This window comes from Dendrobates tinctorius, unplaced genomic scaffold (genome assembly GCF_039654945.1).
Source record: "Dendrobates tinctorius isolate UK_male_01 unplaced genomic scaffold, ASM3965494v1 ptg000013l, whole genome shotgun sequence".
NCBI classification, from domain to species: Eukaryota; Metazoa; Chordata; class Amphibia; order Anura; family Dendrobatidae; genus Dendrobates; species Dendrobates tinctorius.
In genome coordinates, this window is record NW_027361681.1 from 12,287,282 (window position 1) to 12,302,772 (window position 15,491).

The following is a 15,491-nucleotide window of genomic DNA, read 5'->3' on the forward strand; positions in this document are numbered from 1 at the left end:
CCAGTGACCAGCACCACCCACTGCCCACTCATTGGCTGGCAGTAAACTGCACCAGCACTCATCTTTATCATCATTCCAGCATTGGAAAGAACACAGCAGTGATCCTGTATTTGTGAATACAATTTGTGAAGGGAAGGAATTACTGATAATGAGTTATGTATTGTAATCATGGAGTGGCCCAGAATACAGGACGATTTTCCCTCCTCACTCCTCACTAGTTTCACTTTCCATAGAACACTGTTCAGTGTGTGTCTGGGGGAGGAGCAGCTCTCTGCACTGAGGCTGCTAGAGGGGGAGGATTTGTTACTGTGTGATGAGGGCTGCTTCATGTGGACGGGGAGGGCCTGTAGCTATGGAGGGTGGGGTTGTTGCTATAGAGGGCATGTTTGGAGTAGAATAGGAGGTTACGACTAGTTCTCATTTCAATGCCATAACACACCCCCCCCTTGGACATTCTGTTCAGAATATCTAGAAAACCGTGCAAACTAGTGACAGAAAGTAAATTACTTATTGTCAATATTCTGCAGCCCAGATATGTACTGAGATTGTGAAAAGCCCGGACAACCCCTTTAATACATCTGAGTTATCAGCTGATGAAGTATTGTTATTAACCCCCTAACGGTCTCATTGAAATTAGGAAAATTCTCCTCAAAATGTCACTTTTGCTTCCATGTCTTGGAGCATGGCTCAGCTGCTCGAGTTGCTGTCACAGGGTTACCGTGACAGAGAGGAGCCAGAAGACCGCAGCGTCTGATTTCTCCTACATCTGCACTGATTAGAAGCACTTCACCTTCATATTAAACAGTGTAAATTTTTTTTAGCAGTGCAGGGATTAATCTGCTCCGATGAGAGCTCCTGGAAGGTTTCTTGCATTATGGCTCTCAGCTGTGCACTGTTAGATACTCCCATCTCCTCTATAAACTGGGTCCTGGCTAGCAGTCATTGTCAGAGTAGCTTATGCTGCATGGCTGTAGGGTGTTGGTATTGGAGATTGAGTTTGGTGGATGGATTTATTGCTAGGATTTGAGTCTGTGAAACATCTAATGCCTCAACAGACAATATGGACACTGTTCTTCACCAGGTTTAACTTTTTTTCGTTGCATATAGACCGTGGAGCAAGAACATTAAAGCGGATGCCTTATCTCATTGCTATCGTGAGGTGGAGATAATAGTGAACCAGTTTCTATACTAGAAATAGGGATGGTTATTGCATCTATATGCTCTAATCTTGAGAAAGAGGTTGTTGAGGCTCAGGGGAAGTCCTCTGATGCCTGTCAGTTAGGGAAACTGTTTATACCTGTGAATCTCCATCTAAGAGTTCTTAGTGCACATCATGATTCGGCCTTGGTCAGACATCCCAGTAATACAGCCACCACAGATCTCCTTACTCTGCGTTTTTGGTGGTCAGGGGTACATCAGGATGTCTGGGAGTATGTAGCCGCCTGCTGTGTGAGTGCGCGTTCTAAACCCTCTCATATTCGTCCATCTGAGTCTCGCCAACCATTGATGATTCCCACTAGACCTTGGACTCATTCATCGGTCGATTTTATCACTGATCTACCTGTGTTGGGAGGTAATACTGTAATTTTGGTGATGGTGGACAGATTCAGTAATGTCCCATTTTTTTTGCGCCACCTGCTTTACGTAAAGCCAAGACCTTGGCACAAATTTTCATCAGTGAGATTGTAAAATTACATGGGGTCCCTACCAATACTGTTTCTGACTGGGGGGTGCAGTTTATTTCCAAATTTTGGAGGGCGTTTTGCACTCATTTGGGGATCCACTTGTCATTCTCTTCAGCATTTCACAAGCATTCTAATGGACAAACTGAACGAGTTAACTAGAATCTTGAGACTTACCTTAGGTGTTTTTTTGTCTGAGAATCAGGAGGATTGGGTTACCTACTTACCACTAGCTGAATTTGTGGTAAATAATCATCATAAGTCTAAAGGTAAGTCCCCATTTTTTGGGGCATACAGGTTTCATCCTCAGTTCAGCTCATTTAATAGGAATCGTTCTTCTGGAACACCTGAAGAAGAACAATTTTCATCATCAAATACGTCTGTGTGGCAGGGGGTTATTGATAATTTGAGGAAGATGGGGTCCATATATAAGCGCGTGGCTGATTGGAGACGTTTGGTGGGTCCGGACCTGTGTGTTGGTGACTTGGTGTGGTTGTCGTCAAAGAACATTAAGTTGAAGGTTCCCTCTTGGAAACTGGGTCACAGATTCATCGGTCCTTATAAGATTGTGACCGTCATCAATCCCGTAGCATTCCGCCTTGACACCCGCTTTTAGGACCCATAATGTGTTTCATCGATCTCTACTCAAAAAATATGTTGCATCCTCTGTACCATCACCACTACCACCATCTCCAGTCATTGTGGATGGAAATTTGGAATTTTAAATAGTCTAGATCGTTGATTCCCGCTTAGTTCATTGGTCGATTCAGTATCTGGTACACTGGAAGGGATACGGTACTGAAGAAAGGATGTGGGTACCAGCATCTGATGTCCTTGCGGCCAAGCTAATCCAGTTTTTTAATGTGGTACACCCTGATAAACCTGGTTCTGAGGTCCATCGTAGAAAAGTGGTACTGTCACGGGGTTACTGAGACAGAGAGAATCCAGAAGACCGTAGCATCTGATTTGGCTATGGCCCCGGAGTGATGAAGCAAGCAGCAAGGCGGCGACGAAAGAAGATTGGAGGTGCCGAACCCGGACCTGAGACGCCCATCGGACCAGACCGCCTCTGGGTGAGTATAATAAAACTTGTTTTTCTTCTTTTTCAGGTTAGATCGGGGGCTTATCTACAGCATTAAAGAATGCTGTAGATAAGCTCCGAAAGGCAGTGGCTGCAGCTTATTGTGGAAAAACGAGGTGACAGGTTCCCTTTAAGGCTCAGCTGTTCACTGTTAGCCATTCCGATCGCCTATATAAACTGTACCCTAGCTAAGACTCATTGTCAGAGTTAGCTTATGCTGTGTGGCTGGAGGTTATTGGAGAAAGACATTTGGTGGATTTATCTGTGACTGTTGCTAAGTTTTGAGGGTGTGATTTCCTTACTTCTCCTACTTTTGGTTTAACCCCATCCTCCACTCCCCGGTGTTTACCTCTGTTAGTTGTGTGTGTATATTTGTATGACTGGTATTTTCTTTTATCCCTGTACGTATTACCTTGTTCGTCTGGTTGGTGTATTACTTTTTGCTCCTTGGACCTCAGTTCTGGGCTACCAGCGAACAGGAAACATTGCGGAACTTTTTCTCTGTGGCTTTTTCAGTTGGTCTCACACTTCACAGTCTGGCCGTCATGGAGGTGTCACTAATTCTGTGGATCGGCTTTTTTACACACTGTTACTTCAGGTTTTTTTCTTTTACATACTTGGTTTTTTTTTGGTGGTGGTTTTATTTTCAGACTTTTTTTCATACAGAAATTTATGAAAAAGCGCTTAAATCCGCAGAAAGCCCAGTGAGCGCCAGCAGTCATTGTCTGAGGTTCATTATACCCCTTCTTGCCAGGCAGCAAACACGTATCTGCTGCCTCTGTCCCACAGCGACCTATCAAAGGTCTGCAGCTGCCTGGGAAACCGATCGCCACATCACAAAATCAGTAATGGCCATTTCCTGCTGCAGGGGATTAATACTTACCGCTGTACTTCCACAGGTAGTCAGCACTTTGGAGAATCGACGCTCCTTTATTGGAGGCAGCAGCATCTCTGAGGCTCTGTGCTGCTATTTTCCTGACAGGACCATTCCTCTAATTGTCCCATAACAACGAATCACAAAGTAGCTTTCACGTGCCAAAGCAGATTTAGAAGTGGTAGCTGCGCTGTGATTGGTTGATATGAGAGAACCACAAGCAGAATTGGGTAAACTGACGCCTATGGGGCGTGTCTTCCAAGGACCTTATTAACATATTTTACCCGCCCAACGCAGTCTCCGAAAATAATGAGCAACTGAAAGGACGCATGCGCAGAAACCGTTACCCATTCACACGAACTCCTCACCTGAACGAAGAGCAGGCGCAGTATCTTCTGTCGCGCTCGTCGAAGTTCATCCCGCTCATGCGTTGATCTTCCGCCTGCGCTCTGCGTCTGCGCATGGGGGCATTACGACAGATCTCACGCCTGCGCTTTGTGGCTGAGTGTCGTACTGCGCATGCGTGTCTGGTGCTCCGTTCCTGGCCTGGCGCGCAGCCTCCTCGTTTTCAGCGTGCACGGCGTCAATGAGCTGAGGGCGAATAACCAGGTAAACGGGGAAAACGGAGCGAGAAACGTGGGAGGTCTGCCATGGGGTGAGCCCGGTTACAGCTCTGTGTACCGCTGTAAGCCAGGACAGGTCCTTCCCATGTATCCTGCGGCCTCGAGTAGTAAAGCTGAAATCTTCGTCGTCCTCTGCCGGTGTAATGGCACAAAGGTCCAGAGCTGTAGCCCCGGGCCTAGGTGTGTGTGTCCTGTACTGTGTCACCTGGGTTGTGTGTGTCCTGTACTGTGTCACCTGGGTTGTGTGTGTCCTGTACCGTGCCCCCCGGTTGGTGTGTGTGTGTCCTGCCCCGTGCCCCCCGGTTGGTGTGTGTCCTGTACCGTGCCCGCCCCCCCCCCGATTGTTGTGTGTGTCCTGTACCGTGCCCGGCCCCCCCCGATTGTTGTGTGTGTCCTGCCCCGTGCCCCCCGGTTGGTGTGTGTCCTGCCCCGTGCCCGCCCCCCGGTTGGTGTGTGTCCTGTACCGTGCCCGCCCCCCCCCGATTGTTGTGTGTGTCCTGTACCGTGCCCCCCGGTTGGTGTGTGTGTGTCCTGTACCGTGCCCCCCGGTTGGTGTGTGTGTGTCCTGTACCGTGCCCCCCGGTTGGTGTGTGTGTGTCCTGTACCGTGCCCCCCGGTTGGTGTGTGTGTGTCCTGTACCGTGCCCCCCGGTTGGTGTGTGTGTGTCCTGTACCGTGCCCCCCGGTTGGTGTGTGTGTGTCCTGTACCGTGCCCCCCGGTTGGTGTGTGTGTGTGTCCTGTACCGTGCCCCCCGGTTGGTGTGTGTGTGTGTCCTGTACCGTGCCCCCCGGTTGGTGTGTGTGTGTGTCCTGCACCGTGCCCCCCGGTTGGTGTGTGTGTGTGTCCTGCCCCGTGCCCCCCGGTTGTTGTGTGTGTCCTGTACCGTGCCCGGCCCCCCCCCCCGGTTGTTGTGTGTGTCCTGTACCGTGCCCGGCCCCCCCCCCCGGTTGGTGTGTGTGTGTCCTGTACTGTGTCACCTGGGTTGTGTGTGTCCTGTACTGTGTCACCTGGGTTGTGTGTGTCCTGTACTGTGTCACCTGGGTTGTGTGTGTCCTGCCCCGCCCCCCCCGGTTGGTGTGTGTCCTGTACCGTGCCCGCCCCCCCCGGTTGGTGTGTGTCCTGTACCGTGCCTGGCCCCCCACGATTGTTGTGTGTGTCCTGTACCGTGCCCCCCCGGTTGGTGTGTGTGTGTCCTGCCCCGTGCCCCCCGGTTGTTGTGTGTGTCCTGTACCGTGCCCGGCCCCCCCCCCCCGGTTGTTGTGTGTGTCCTGTACCGTGCCCCCCCCTGTTTGGGGTATGTCCTGTACCGTGGCCCCCCCCCGTTGGTGTCCGTGTGTCCTGTGCGTATTCTGTACTGTGCCCCCTGTCCCCAGTTGGTGTGTGTCCTGTACCGTGCCCCCCCTGTTTGGGGCTGGTGTCCGTGTGTTCTGTGCGTATTCTGTACGGTGCCCCCTGTCCCCGGTTGGTGTGTGTCCTGTACCGTGCCCCCCCCTGTTCGGGGTGTGTGTCCTGTACCGTGCCCCCCCCCCCCCGTTGGTGTCCGTGTGTTCTGTGCGTATTCTGTACTGTGCCCCCTGTCCCCGGTTGGTGTGTGTCCTGTACCGTGCCCCCCCGTTTGGCTGTGTGGGTGTGTCCTGTACCATGCAAACCCCCCGTTGGTGGGTGTCCTGCACCGTGCCCCCCGGTCGGGCGTGTGGGTGTCCTGCACCGTGCCCCTCTCGTTGGTGTGGGGTGTGTCCTGTACTGTGGCCCTCCGGCGGGGGGGTGTCATGTACTCTGACCTCCGGGCTACAGTCTTAAAAAAGCGCTTTATAGTTTAAAATCTGCAAATAAAAAATAAGCGGACTGTGCCTAAGATCTGAGACAGCTCATTCATTTTGCTGGGACAGCAAAATGTGTTTTTATGCTGGAAAAAAAAATCTCCGCAAAAATGAAGGTTGTGAACAAGCCCTAAGACTCTATCCTGCCTTTGTCACCTTTCTACTGTTCTGGGTCTTCAGGGGGAAGTGTATACAAACATTTTCTGGGGTTTGTGCTGCTGATGGCTTATTGTCCTTCTGTATCACAGCAGTCTGCACGGACAGGGCCGACGTCTGCATCACGTGACCCACGTCCAGAAAATCCATCATGGCCACAGAGGAGAAGAAGCCAGAGACTGAAGCGTCTAAGACACAATCTACTCCATCATCCTCCAGCAACCAGAGCAAGGTCAGCTGCCCCTTTTTTGTACATCAGACCCACACTAGCTATATATGGGGGATACAGATGGCGCAGATGTTTTGGGTGACTAATGATGGCACTCAGGTGCAGCTTATATGGGAAATCGTCACCCGCCTCCTGTCTCTTCCCAGCAGTCAGTCGCTAGAACTTACACTGCAGGGCACCATGTTTCTTACTTTCCTTGCAGTGACATTTGTTGTATTCAGGTTTTCCTCAGTGTGACGTCTGAGGTGATGACCATAAACCAATGTGAGGGGTAAAAAAATAGAGATTGTCCAACTCCTGACTTTAAAAAAAATAAAGGAAGTTTAGAATATGATTAAAATATGTAATATGTTTCCAGTCCCCTGCCCTTTTAAAGCATTAGTGACAGCTGGATCTGCTGATATCTTGCTTGCAACTTTGGTCAATTTGTAAAAGGATTCTTGCTGTTTTGACATCACCTGCTTAAGTGCAACTTGGCCCCATCAAAATTAAGTGGCATGTGCTCTCTTCCCGGCCTGCTGCTGTCTCCTCTGTCTGACGGCATGACAGAATGATCAGCAGTCACTTCAGGGAAGGCATAACATAATGTCGGGAGACACCGCACCCTTATGGGAGGTGAGAATGTTGCTTTTCTCTATCGCTTCATTGGGGGACACAGGAAACCATGGGGTGTATGCTGCTGACACTATGCAAAAAAAGTTAGCTCCTCCGCAGTGTACACCCTACCGACAGGAAGTAGTATGTTCAGTTTAGCTTAGTGTCAGTAGGAGGTGGACACGGGTCTTTCATTAGACCCTTATCTACCTCAATGTGCGTCGTTCCTTTTCATGTACCAGGAGGGATACAGTGTGAAAGGTCACAACTGTACTCCCACAAGGAGACTGAGTACGGTGTGTACTGCCACCCCGTATCCTCATACGTGTAGCTGGCAGGACCCAGACCCCTAGCACAGAAGCGTGCTTAGGTGATCCAGACCTGGTCTTGGCCCTTCGTCTCCCAACTACTCGCCCACCAGAGCCTGTTAGTTGGATGAGATGTGACGTCCTGCAACATGTTTCCGAACGTCTAACACAACAGGGAGTAGAGGTAAACACCGCATAAGAAGATGGGTAAAGAAGAGGAAATCCCCTAGGTTCCAGTAGTCTAGGCCCGGCTTATATCGGGCCGAGTCCTCCCTTCTCCCTAGCCGCTCTCCTGCCACACATGTGGGGAGCTCATTCCCTGCCGAGGTCGGCAAAGCCCTCACCACCGCTCGCCGAGTGCTGTGTGTTTCAGGTTTCCCCCAGCTGGTACCCTATTCAGCAGAATAGGCGAAGGTCGGCAGCAGCCTGCTCTCCTCAGCGCGGGTCTCCGCCCCACTGCTTCCCCCCGCACATGACTACCTTTCTGGTAGGATCCAGGTGATAAGGTCTCCTGGGTCTAATCTAGGCCCCGGATTCTATTGCGGCCTAGTCCTCGGCAGTCCCGCCCCCCCCGTCCTCTCGTTTCGGGCGGGCTTTTTTCCCGCCCGTCTTCCCTCAGCCGCTCCCTGCACCCAGCACAAGCTCCAGCCTCCCTGTTCAGGCTCTGCAGAGTGGAGTTGTGCACAGCGCGCCCTTGTCTAAGGCTGGTAGGTGGGGGCCCTGAGCGGTCATATTGGTGTGAGCACACCGGTAATGACTCTGTCCTGCCTGCGGGCAGCGCGGTCCTAGTCACCGCTCAGTTTTGCTCCTCTTCTCTCACTTGCAAAATGAGATATGTCTTCCTGGACCTCGACATCCTCCCTGCGTCGGCATCCACCACAGCGGTCGTATTCTGCCAGCGTGGGACACGGTTGGTGCCTTCACCGGACAGGATCAGCTGTTCCCTGCCTATCTCCCCTCAGCCGAATCAGATACAATGCGGAGTATAAGCCCCTCATAGTAAAATTAAGCAGGGCCACACTTTCCACAGGTCCAGTGATGGATAGAGGATCCATCTTGGCTATTGCGTCTCATGTGAAATGCGCTATAGTTGTACAGTCACTAACGTAATGGTTTTCTGGAACCGTACAGTCTCTGAAGTAATTGTACTCTTGAACTGTACAGTCACTGACGTAATAGTACTCTAGAATCGTGTATTTTCCTGGCATAAATGTAATCTTCTGCTGCACAGTCTCTAGTGCATCAGTATGTCTGGCATAGCACACTGAGGCTTGGAGAGCCACGCTGCTGTCTTCTGTATTCGCCGCATGTCATTGGCCTGGTAGGGGGTTTCACTCGCACATTTTTTTCATCGGAGATCTGATTTTGTCACACGGCTGTTGTGTTTTCGGCCATTGCAGATATGTGCCTTGATTTCAGCAGAGCAACACTCAACCATTGCTTCACACATAAAGGTGCTTGATCCCTGGCATAGCATCTGCTCCCATATCTACTGCTCACAGGCACTCGCCCTTCCTTTTTTCTGCAGCCCCCTCCGGACGCCAGCTTCATACTGCTCTAAGTAGAATAATGTGCGGCTTCTATCTCTTCACGTCTGCAGTGTTTGGGCCGGTCTTCCAGCTGGATAGAAGTTCGTGCTACCTGGCAATTGTCTACTGTGGTTCAGTGGATAAAGAAGCTGACCACAACTCGCTGGTCCAGAGGTTGGAACCATAGCACACAACAGAGAGTGCAGTTAGTCTCTTTCTGATCCCAGGCCTAATGTTCTACCGTCAGAAGAAGTTACTGGTCAGAATCTACTTTACTACAGTCTTCGTAGTACGGCTTACTACACGTGAAGCCGTTATTCTACCTAATGTCGTCAGGTGTCCAGACCTAGACTGCTACACAGAAGCTGTTATTCGGTCTAATGCCGTCAGGTACCCAGTCCTTGACCGCAACACAGAAGCCATTATTCTGCCTAATACCGTCAGGTATTCAGACCTAGACCGCTACACAGAAGCCGTTATTCGGCCTAATGCCGTCAGGTAATCAGACCTTGACCGCTACACAGAAGCCGTTATTCTACCTAATGTCATCAGGTTTCCAGACCCAGACTGCACTGCAACACAGAAATGGCTGTCTCCTATTCCCTTCTCCGGGTTCTCTCCACGCTGATTTGTTCACAGGATACTTAGAGCTGATGGCAGCTGTGCTATATCCGCTATACAGGCTTCGGAAGCACCACATTCCAGGTACAGTAGTTCAAACGTCTGTATTACTGTGGAGACGTGTCTGGGGTTGACTGCTTCAGTGGTACTGGTGTTCTGTACCGTATCCAGGTGAGTTAGATGCTCTCGCCTTCAGATTCCTCGCGCTCTATTGCAGCATTATTATATCTCTTATCGAGCACTTGGATAGACCTCTACCAGACATGTTTAGTCAATACATGCCGTCTTTCTGGTGACTCAAACGTTCCCGAGGTCCATCTACTACACCGATCCGGCTCTACTGTCCCATTTCAGGTGAGTCAGGAGCGTCCTCTTTTGCGTTCATCTGGGTCTTTTGCAGCTTTTCCTAAGCTCCCGTCTAATCACCACTCGTGGTGAAGTGCTGGCATTTATTGCTCCTGACGGACTGCAGCTGCGGTTACAGGCCGCGTCCAGGTGAGTCAAACACACCTTTCAGATGCATATTTCATTGTTAATAACATCTGTGGTTTAACAGTTAAACGTAAGCACTACCATGTCCAAACGGAGTGGATCTCTGTACCACAGAGCGGATCTCGGTAGCAACATAACTTGATTCTCCACCCTCAGGTGGGTCAGACACTCTTGTGTCAGGTACGGATGGTCGCGGTTTTACTGCGGCATGCTCTGGACCCTATGTGCGAGTTGCCCCACAGGAGTTTTTGCCACACCTTCTGATCAGTTTACAGTACTGTCCACAGGCTATCTTTACTGCAGGTGTTACTTCTATCTTTAATGTTTGGCCAATAGTAGTTTATAAGTTCTAGTTTGTCCTAAGGGCCTTCGAGCTACCACAATGCCTAAGCTCCTTATCTTTCGGAACTTAAGGCCCCGTCACACATAGTGATCTCGCTAGCGAGATCGCTGCTGAGTCACAATTTTTGTGACACAACAGCGATCTCACCAGCGAGATCGCGCTGTGTGTCAGCGACCGCCCCCCCCGCCGGTATCGCTGATCGCTGCAGGGAAGGCCAGGACTTTTTTTTGGTCGCTGGTCTCCCGCTGGCCACCACGCATTGCTGCGTGTGACAGGCGGGAGACCAGCGATCTGCTGGTAACTAATGTACACATCGGGTATCCAAGGGACGTGTGTCCCTTGGATACCCGATGTGTATGTTAGTTACCAGCTTCCTGCATCAACGCGCTGGTTACTAACGTGCACAGCGACGCTGGTGAAGCTGTCTGTTTGACAGCTCACCAGCGATCCTGACACATTGATATCGTTGTCAGGATCGCTGGTGAGTCGCTATGTGTGACTCCAGCCTTATTCTTTCTTAACAGACACCGGGTAAATCCTCCAGCAGCTCAGACAGGTAACTTCTGACCGTGACTAGAAAATGTATCCCACCTCAGACAAGAGTGGAATCTGACTCTGCGCAAGCATCGACCAGGGTAGAATGCTGCTCCAGTCTGGGATCAAAGGATGAGTCTGGTGATAATGCGTTTCTTCCTTCAGCTAGAATTGTATCTTTTGCCTGTTACCCTCGGGCGTGTTGTCTTAGACTTAGGTAAGCGGGTCTACTCACCGCAATCCCCTCCCTGCTCCAGAGGGTCCAGGATGGATTTGGTCGTTTACATCGTCATACGGATTGACCTGCCTTTCGTCAGCCTAGTTGTCCTCTGGGGTCTATTTTATCTACCTAGAACCAACTTTCCTTACAGTTGACATAGTTGGACTTCCTTGATGGACTAATCTCTTGTCTAAGTCCGGCTGGACTATTTTTTTCATATCCACCCTCATCCCTGAATGATGGGTTTATCTTCCCTTTGATCTCAAAGTAATCCAGTAGCGTTCGTTCTACCTGCCTAGTCGAGCAATCTGTTGTCTCTTCATAGCCATCCTGAGCCTACATCGCGACGATAAGATCCAGGTTATTCCCAGGTGCCATTCAGTACGTTTCCAGTGTTCGACTCTTCAGCAGGTTCCCAGTGGCCTGCTCTCAGGTCCTGTCATTTTCTCACAGAACGGACTTCAGCCGTTTCCAAACAAGGGGGTGCCTCTGTATATCTCTTTTCTCCCAAGTGCTTCGCAAAATTGGACTACTTCTGTGGCTGCAAACCCTCCGGTTCCAAGTTTTCCACCACTATGGTCCTTCCTCTCCCAGAAGTGCATCCCTCAGAGATGCCAGCGGCAAATTCACACAGTAGTTGGCAAAATTCTATTGCCGCGTGGCCTAGCTTGCTTATCAGAGCATTCTTTCTGGACACCAGTCGAAAGATTTGACCGTCCTCACTGTTCAATAATTTTTTCTTGCATGGAGACATGGGTTTTCGCCTATCGTTCCTATCTAAGGTTCCATTTGGCTTTCGGTTTCACGAGCGAAATTATCCCCAAAGAAGTCCCTCACCAACTTTCCGATCTTTCCATGTGGCTCCAATAGGCCAAATCATTGATGAGGTCACCGGAAGGACAAGCGCTTTCCTTCCTCAGGCTAACCTCGTCATTCTTCAGCGCTTTTTTCCTCAGCGTGACTTTGGAGATCTAGGTTTGAGTCCATACTTGGTTTTCTCAGGAAGAAATTTTCTTCGTTCAGCATTTGCCTCCTGTTAATCGCATGATTTTCCCTTGTTCCATGAAGCTCTTATCCAGGTCCTGATTTCTTCAGGACTTTGGCGATATCTGCGCTTGCAATGGACGGGTTCCTTTTCCTTCCAGTTGGTAGCCTGTCCTTTCAGACTCTCAACCACCCTTGGGGTCTCACAGAGCCTGTAGCAGCCATGGTGCACTTCCTGTGGATCAAGGGTCCACTCTCCATTATTCTGAATTCCCTTTCTTTCGTCAACCTCGAAATTTTACTTCGTGACGCTCTCGCATCAGGCTACCTTGCCATCGCAACAGTACTTATCAAGCTCCAGCTTGAAGTGTACAGGTCCTCTGGCCTCCAGGTCAGCGTCTGCTTGCGGAATCTGGTCGGCATTAGTAGGGTTGCCGGCTCAGAAAGGACTGCGTTCTTTTGAGTATGATGCACTCTGCCCGGGCAGTGTATCCTCCTAGCGGTACTCTTTGGGCCTTCGACTGGCACCTCTGCAGTGCGATGATATGTCCTCCACAGGTCCATGAGGTTTTCTTCAGAGCCCATGCCTAGCTTCGGCAAGTGCCGGTTGGGGTAAAAGACCTCGCAGGTGACCTTGCAGGTGACGAGGGTGACTTCCTCATCCTGATTGGAGTTGTTTGCTGTTCCCTCCCCTTGGGGACTGCTTTGGGACGTCCCATGGTTTCCTGTGTCCCCCAATGAAGCGATGGAGATAACAGGATTTTTAGTTGCTTACCGTAAAATCTGTTTCTCTGAGCCTTCATTGGGGGACACAACACCCTCCCAAGTTGAACAGCTCTCGGTTACTGCATAATATTGTTACAGTGTGGATTTGTGTTTTCTGTGTTTTTTTTCTCATCTACAGATTACTTCTACTGCTTTCTCACTAACTGAACATCCTACTTCCTGTCGGTAGGGTGTACACTGTGGAGGAGGAGCTAACTTTTTTTTGCGTAGTGTCAGCCTCCTAGTGGCAGCAGCATACACCCCATGGTTTCCTATGTCCCCCAATGAAGGCTCAGAGAAACACATTTTACGATAAGCAACTAAAAATCCTGTAAATCCTGTTTTATATTACATGGAGGCTGTGGCATTTCAGGGTTTTCCAAATAGTGTACAGTTGCTTTATTAACCTTTGGTTATCAGTGGAAATGAGAAGTGACATGACGAATGTGTGTGTGCAGAATAAAGCTATACTCGGTGTACATGTGATTTACACAAATACTGTACCAGTGAAGTCTGGAACACCTGTTAATGCAGTGCTTTTCCTTGTTCTTAATGGAATGTGCACACAGTAGATTCAAACTGAAGGCAGCAAAACCACAAAAGAGAACATATGGAAACGAAGAGTAAAGAAACACATGTGATAACTCAGATTCCTCCCGTACCTCCTATTACCAATGTCACCTTTCCACTCGTCATTCTGTGCAGCAGCTTCATCAGTTTGTCACCTGGAACTGCTCCGATGAACAGGTCTCATCAAGAGTTCATTTGAAAGTGTGACCATCAGGTGTTTCAGAGAGGCAGTGATGGTGTACAGATCCATACAGTCATATTCCACAATTGATCTAAGTCAGAATATGGCAAGAAGCAAGCAACTAAGAGGAACCAGATTACATAATTATGTTAAGATCTGAAGGTCAGTAATCTGGTCTGGGACACTGCTAGAACCTTGAAGATATCTTCAAGTGCAGTCATGAAAACCATCAAGTCACTGTGGTAAAGCCGGCTCTCATGAGAACTGCCCCAGGTAAGAAAGACCAAGAATTATCTCTGCTGCAGAGGATAGGTTCATCAGGTACCAGCTTCAGAAACCACTGACAGCACCTTGGATAACAGCTAATAAATGATGCAGAGATATCAAGTCGCAGACACATTTCATCACCAACTGTCCAGAGGAGTCTGCAAGAAGTGACCTTTATGGTCAAATTGGTGCAAAGAAGCTGCTACCAAGGACCAGAAACAATAAGATTTTATGGACTTAAGTCACAAGAACATTGCCCCAAAAAGAATCATGCCATCATGTATACCATGAGAAATCATGCCACAGCTATAATTTGGTCACTGTTGTGGAGCTAGTTATCAAACCAAACACCACCAAATGTCATGTTAGCTAAAAATTAATTTTTATTAAAAACATTAAAAAACAAAAATTACACAGAAAAAGTACTGGAAAAAATAATGAATGAGGGACATACACCATAGGAATCCACCAAATACAATAACCAGATAATAGTCTACAATGGGCTGATAAGGAACTGGATTTACTGCTGAGTAACAATTAGTATACCTGCAACCCTGAATATTAATAAGTTGCTGCTAAAGTGCTCCACTATGTTCAGGATATATTGCAGCTTAATCCCCTTAATGAGACAACAGCATAATTGATGTAAATACATACAGTTCAGATAATAAAGCCAAAATCAGCATACCAAAGATCAGGTTGGTGGAGTTCCCCAGACGTCCCTCTGCCCCGACGCGCGTTTCGCACTGCTTCTTCGGGAGGCGTGTCAGGGAAGGGGGAGATCCGGTTTAAATAAAGCAGCCACCGATATCATTTGATATCGCTAACGAACTTCAGCTGTTACAATGAGAAGACGCTAACCCGCAAGCCTATTACAGCTTCTGCACAAGGCAGGAAGTGCCGCCTGGATATAAACAACCCTCCATGTGAGAGCATAAGTCATCCTCCACGTGGGCAATGTAAACACAGCACCGGTGCTCAGCAAATGGCAATCCTCATATAAGGTCACATAACCACCCCTTCACAAGGTCCTACTCGGATCAAGTTTTATTTATATTCCAGAGCCAATAGGAAACGAGGACTATGGTCACATGACCACTTACTCAAGGTCCTAAATCCAGCATACTTTGCATAAATTGCATTATTACTAGGGTTTGAGGGCAGTGCACATACAGTGGGGCAAAAAAGTATTTAGTCAGTCAGCAATAGTGCAAGTTCCACCACTTAAAAAGATGAGAGGCGTCTGTAATTTACATCATAGGTAGACCTCAACTATGGGAGACAAACTGAGAAAAAAAAAATCCAGAAAATCACATTGTCTGGTTTTTTTTTTCATTTTATTTGCATATTATGGTGGCAAATAAGTATTTGGTCAGAAACAAAATTTCATCTCAATACTTTGTGATATATCCTTTGTTGGCAATGACAGAGGTAAAACGTTTTCTGTAAGTCTTCACAAGGTTGCCACACACTGTTGTTGGTATGTTGGCCCATTCCTCCATGCCGATCTCCTCTAGAGCAGTGATGTTTTTGGCTTTTCGCTTGGCAACACGGACTTTCAACTCCCTCCAAAGTTTTCTATAGGGTTGAGATCTGGAGACTGGCTAGGCCACTCCAG

The 15,491-nt window shown here is 48.9% G+C and overlaps 1 protein-coding gene across 2 annotated transcripts in view; it reads left to right on the forward strand.

Annotated features, from left to right (window-relative positions):
* The first annotated feature begins 3,996 nt into the window (after positions 1-3,996).
* Positions 3,997-15,491, forward strand: part of WDR5 (WD repeat domain 5) — a 50,970-nt gene continuing 39,475 nt past the window's right edge. The window contains exons 1-2 of one of the 2 annotated variants that reach the window (XM_073559255.1): positions 3,997-4,246; positions 6,329-6,468. In XM_073559255.1, coding sequence (XP_073415356.1) covers positions 6,388-6,468 — 81 coding nt within the window. In that variant the 5' untranslated portion in view covers positions 3,997-4,246; positions 6,329-6,387. Of the gene's footprint in view, positions 4,247-4,312; positions 4,441-6,328; positions 6,469-15,491 lie in introns of those variants that run through there. The other variant, XM_073559264.1, reaches the window with a different exon arrangement.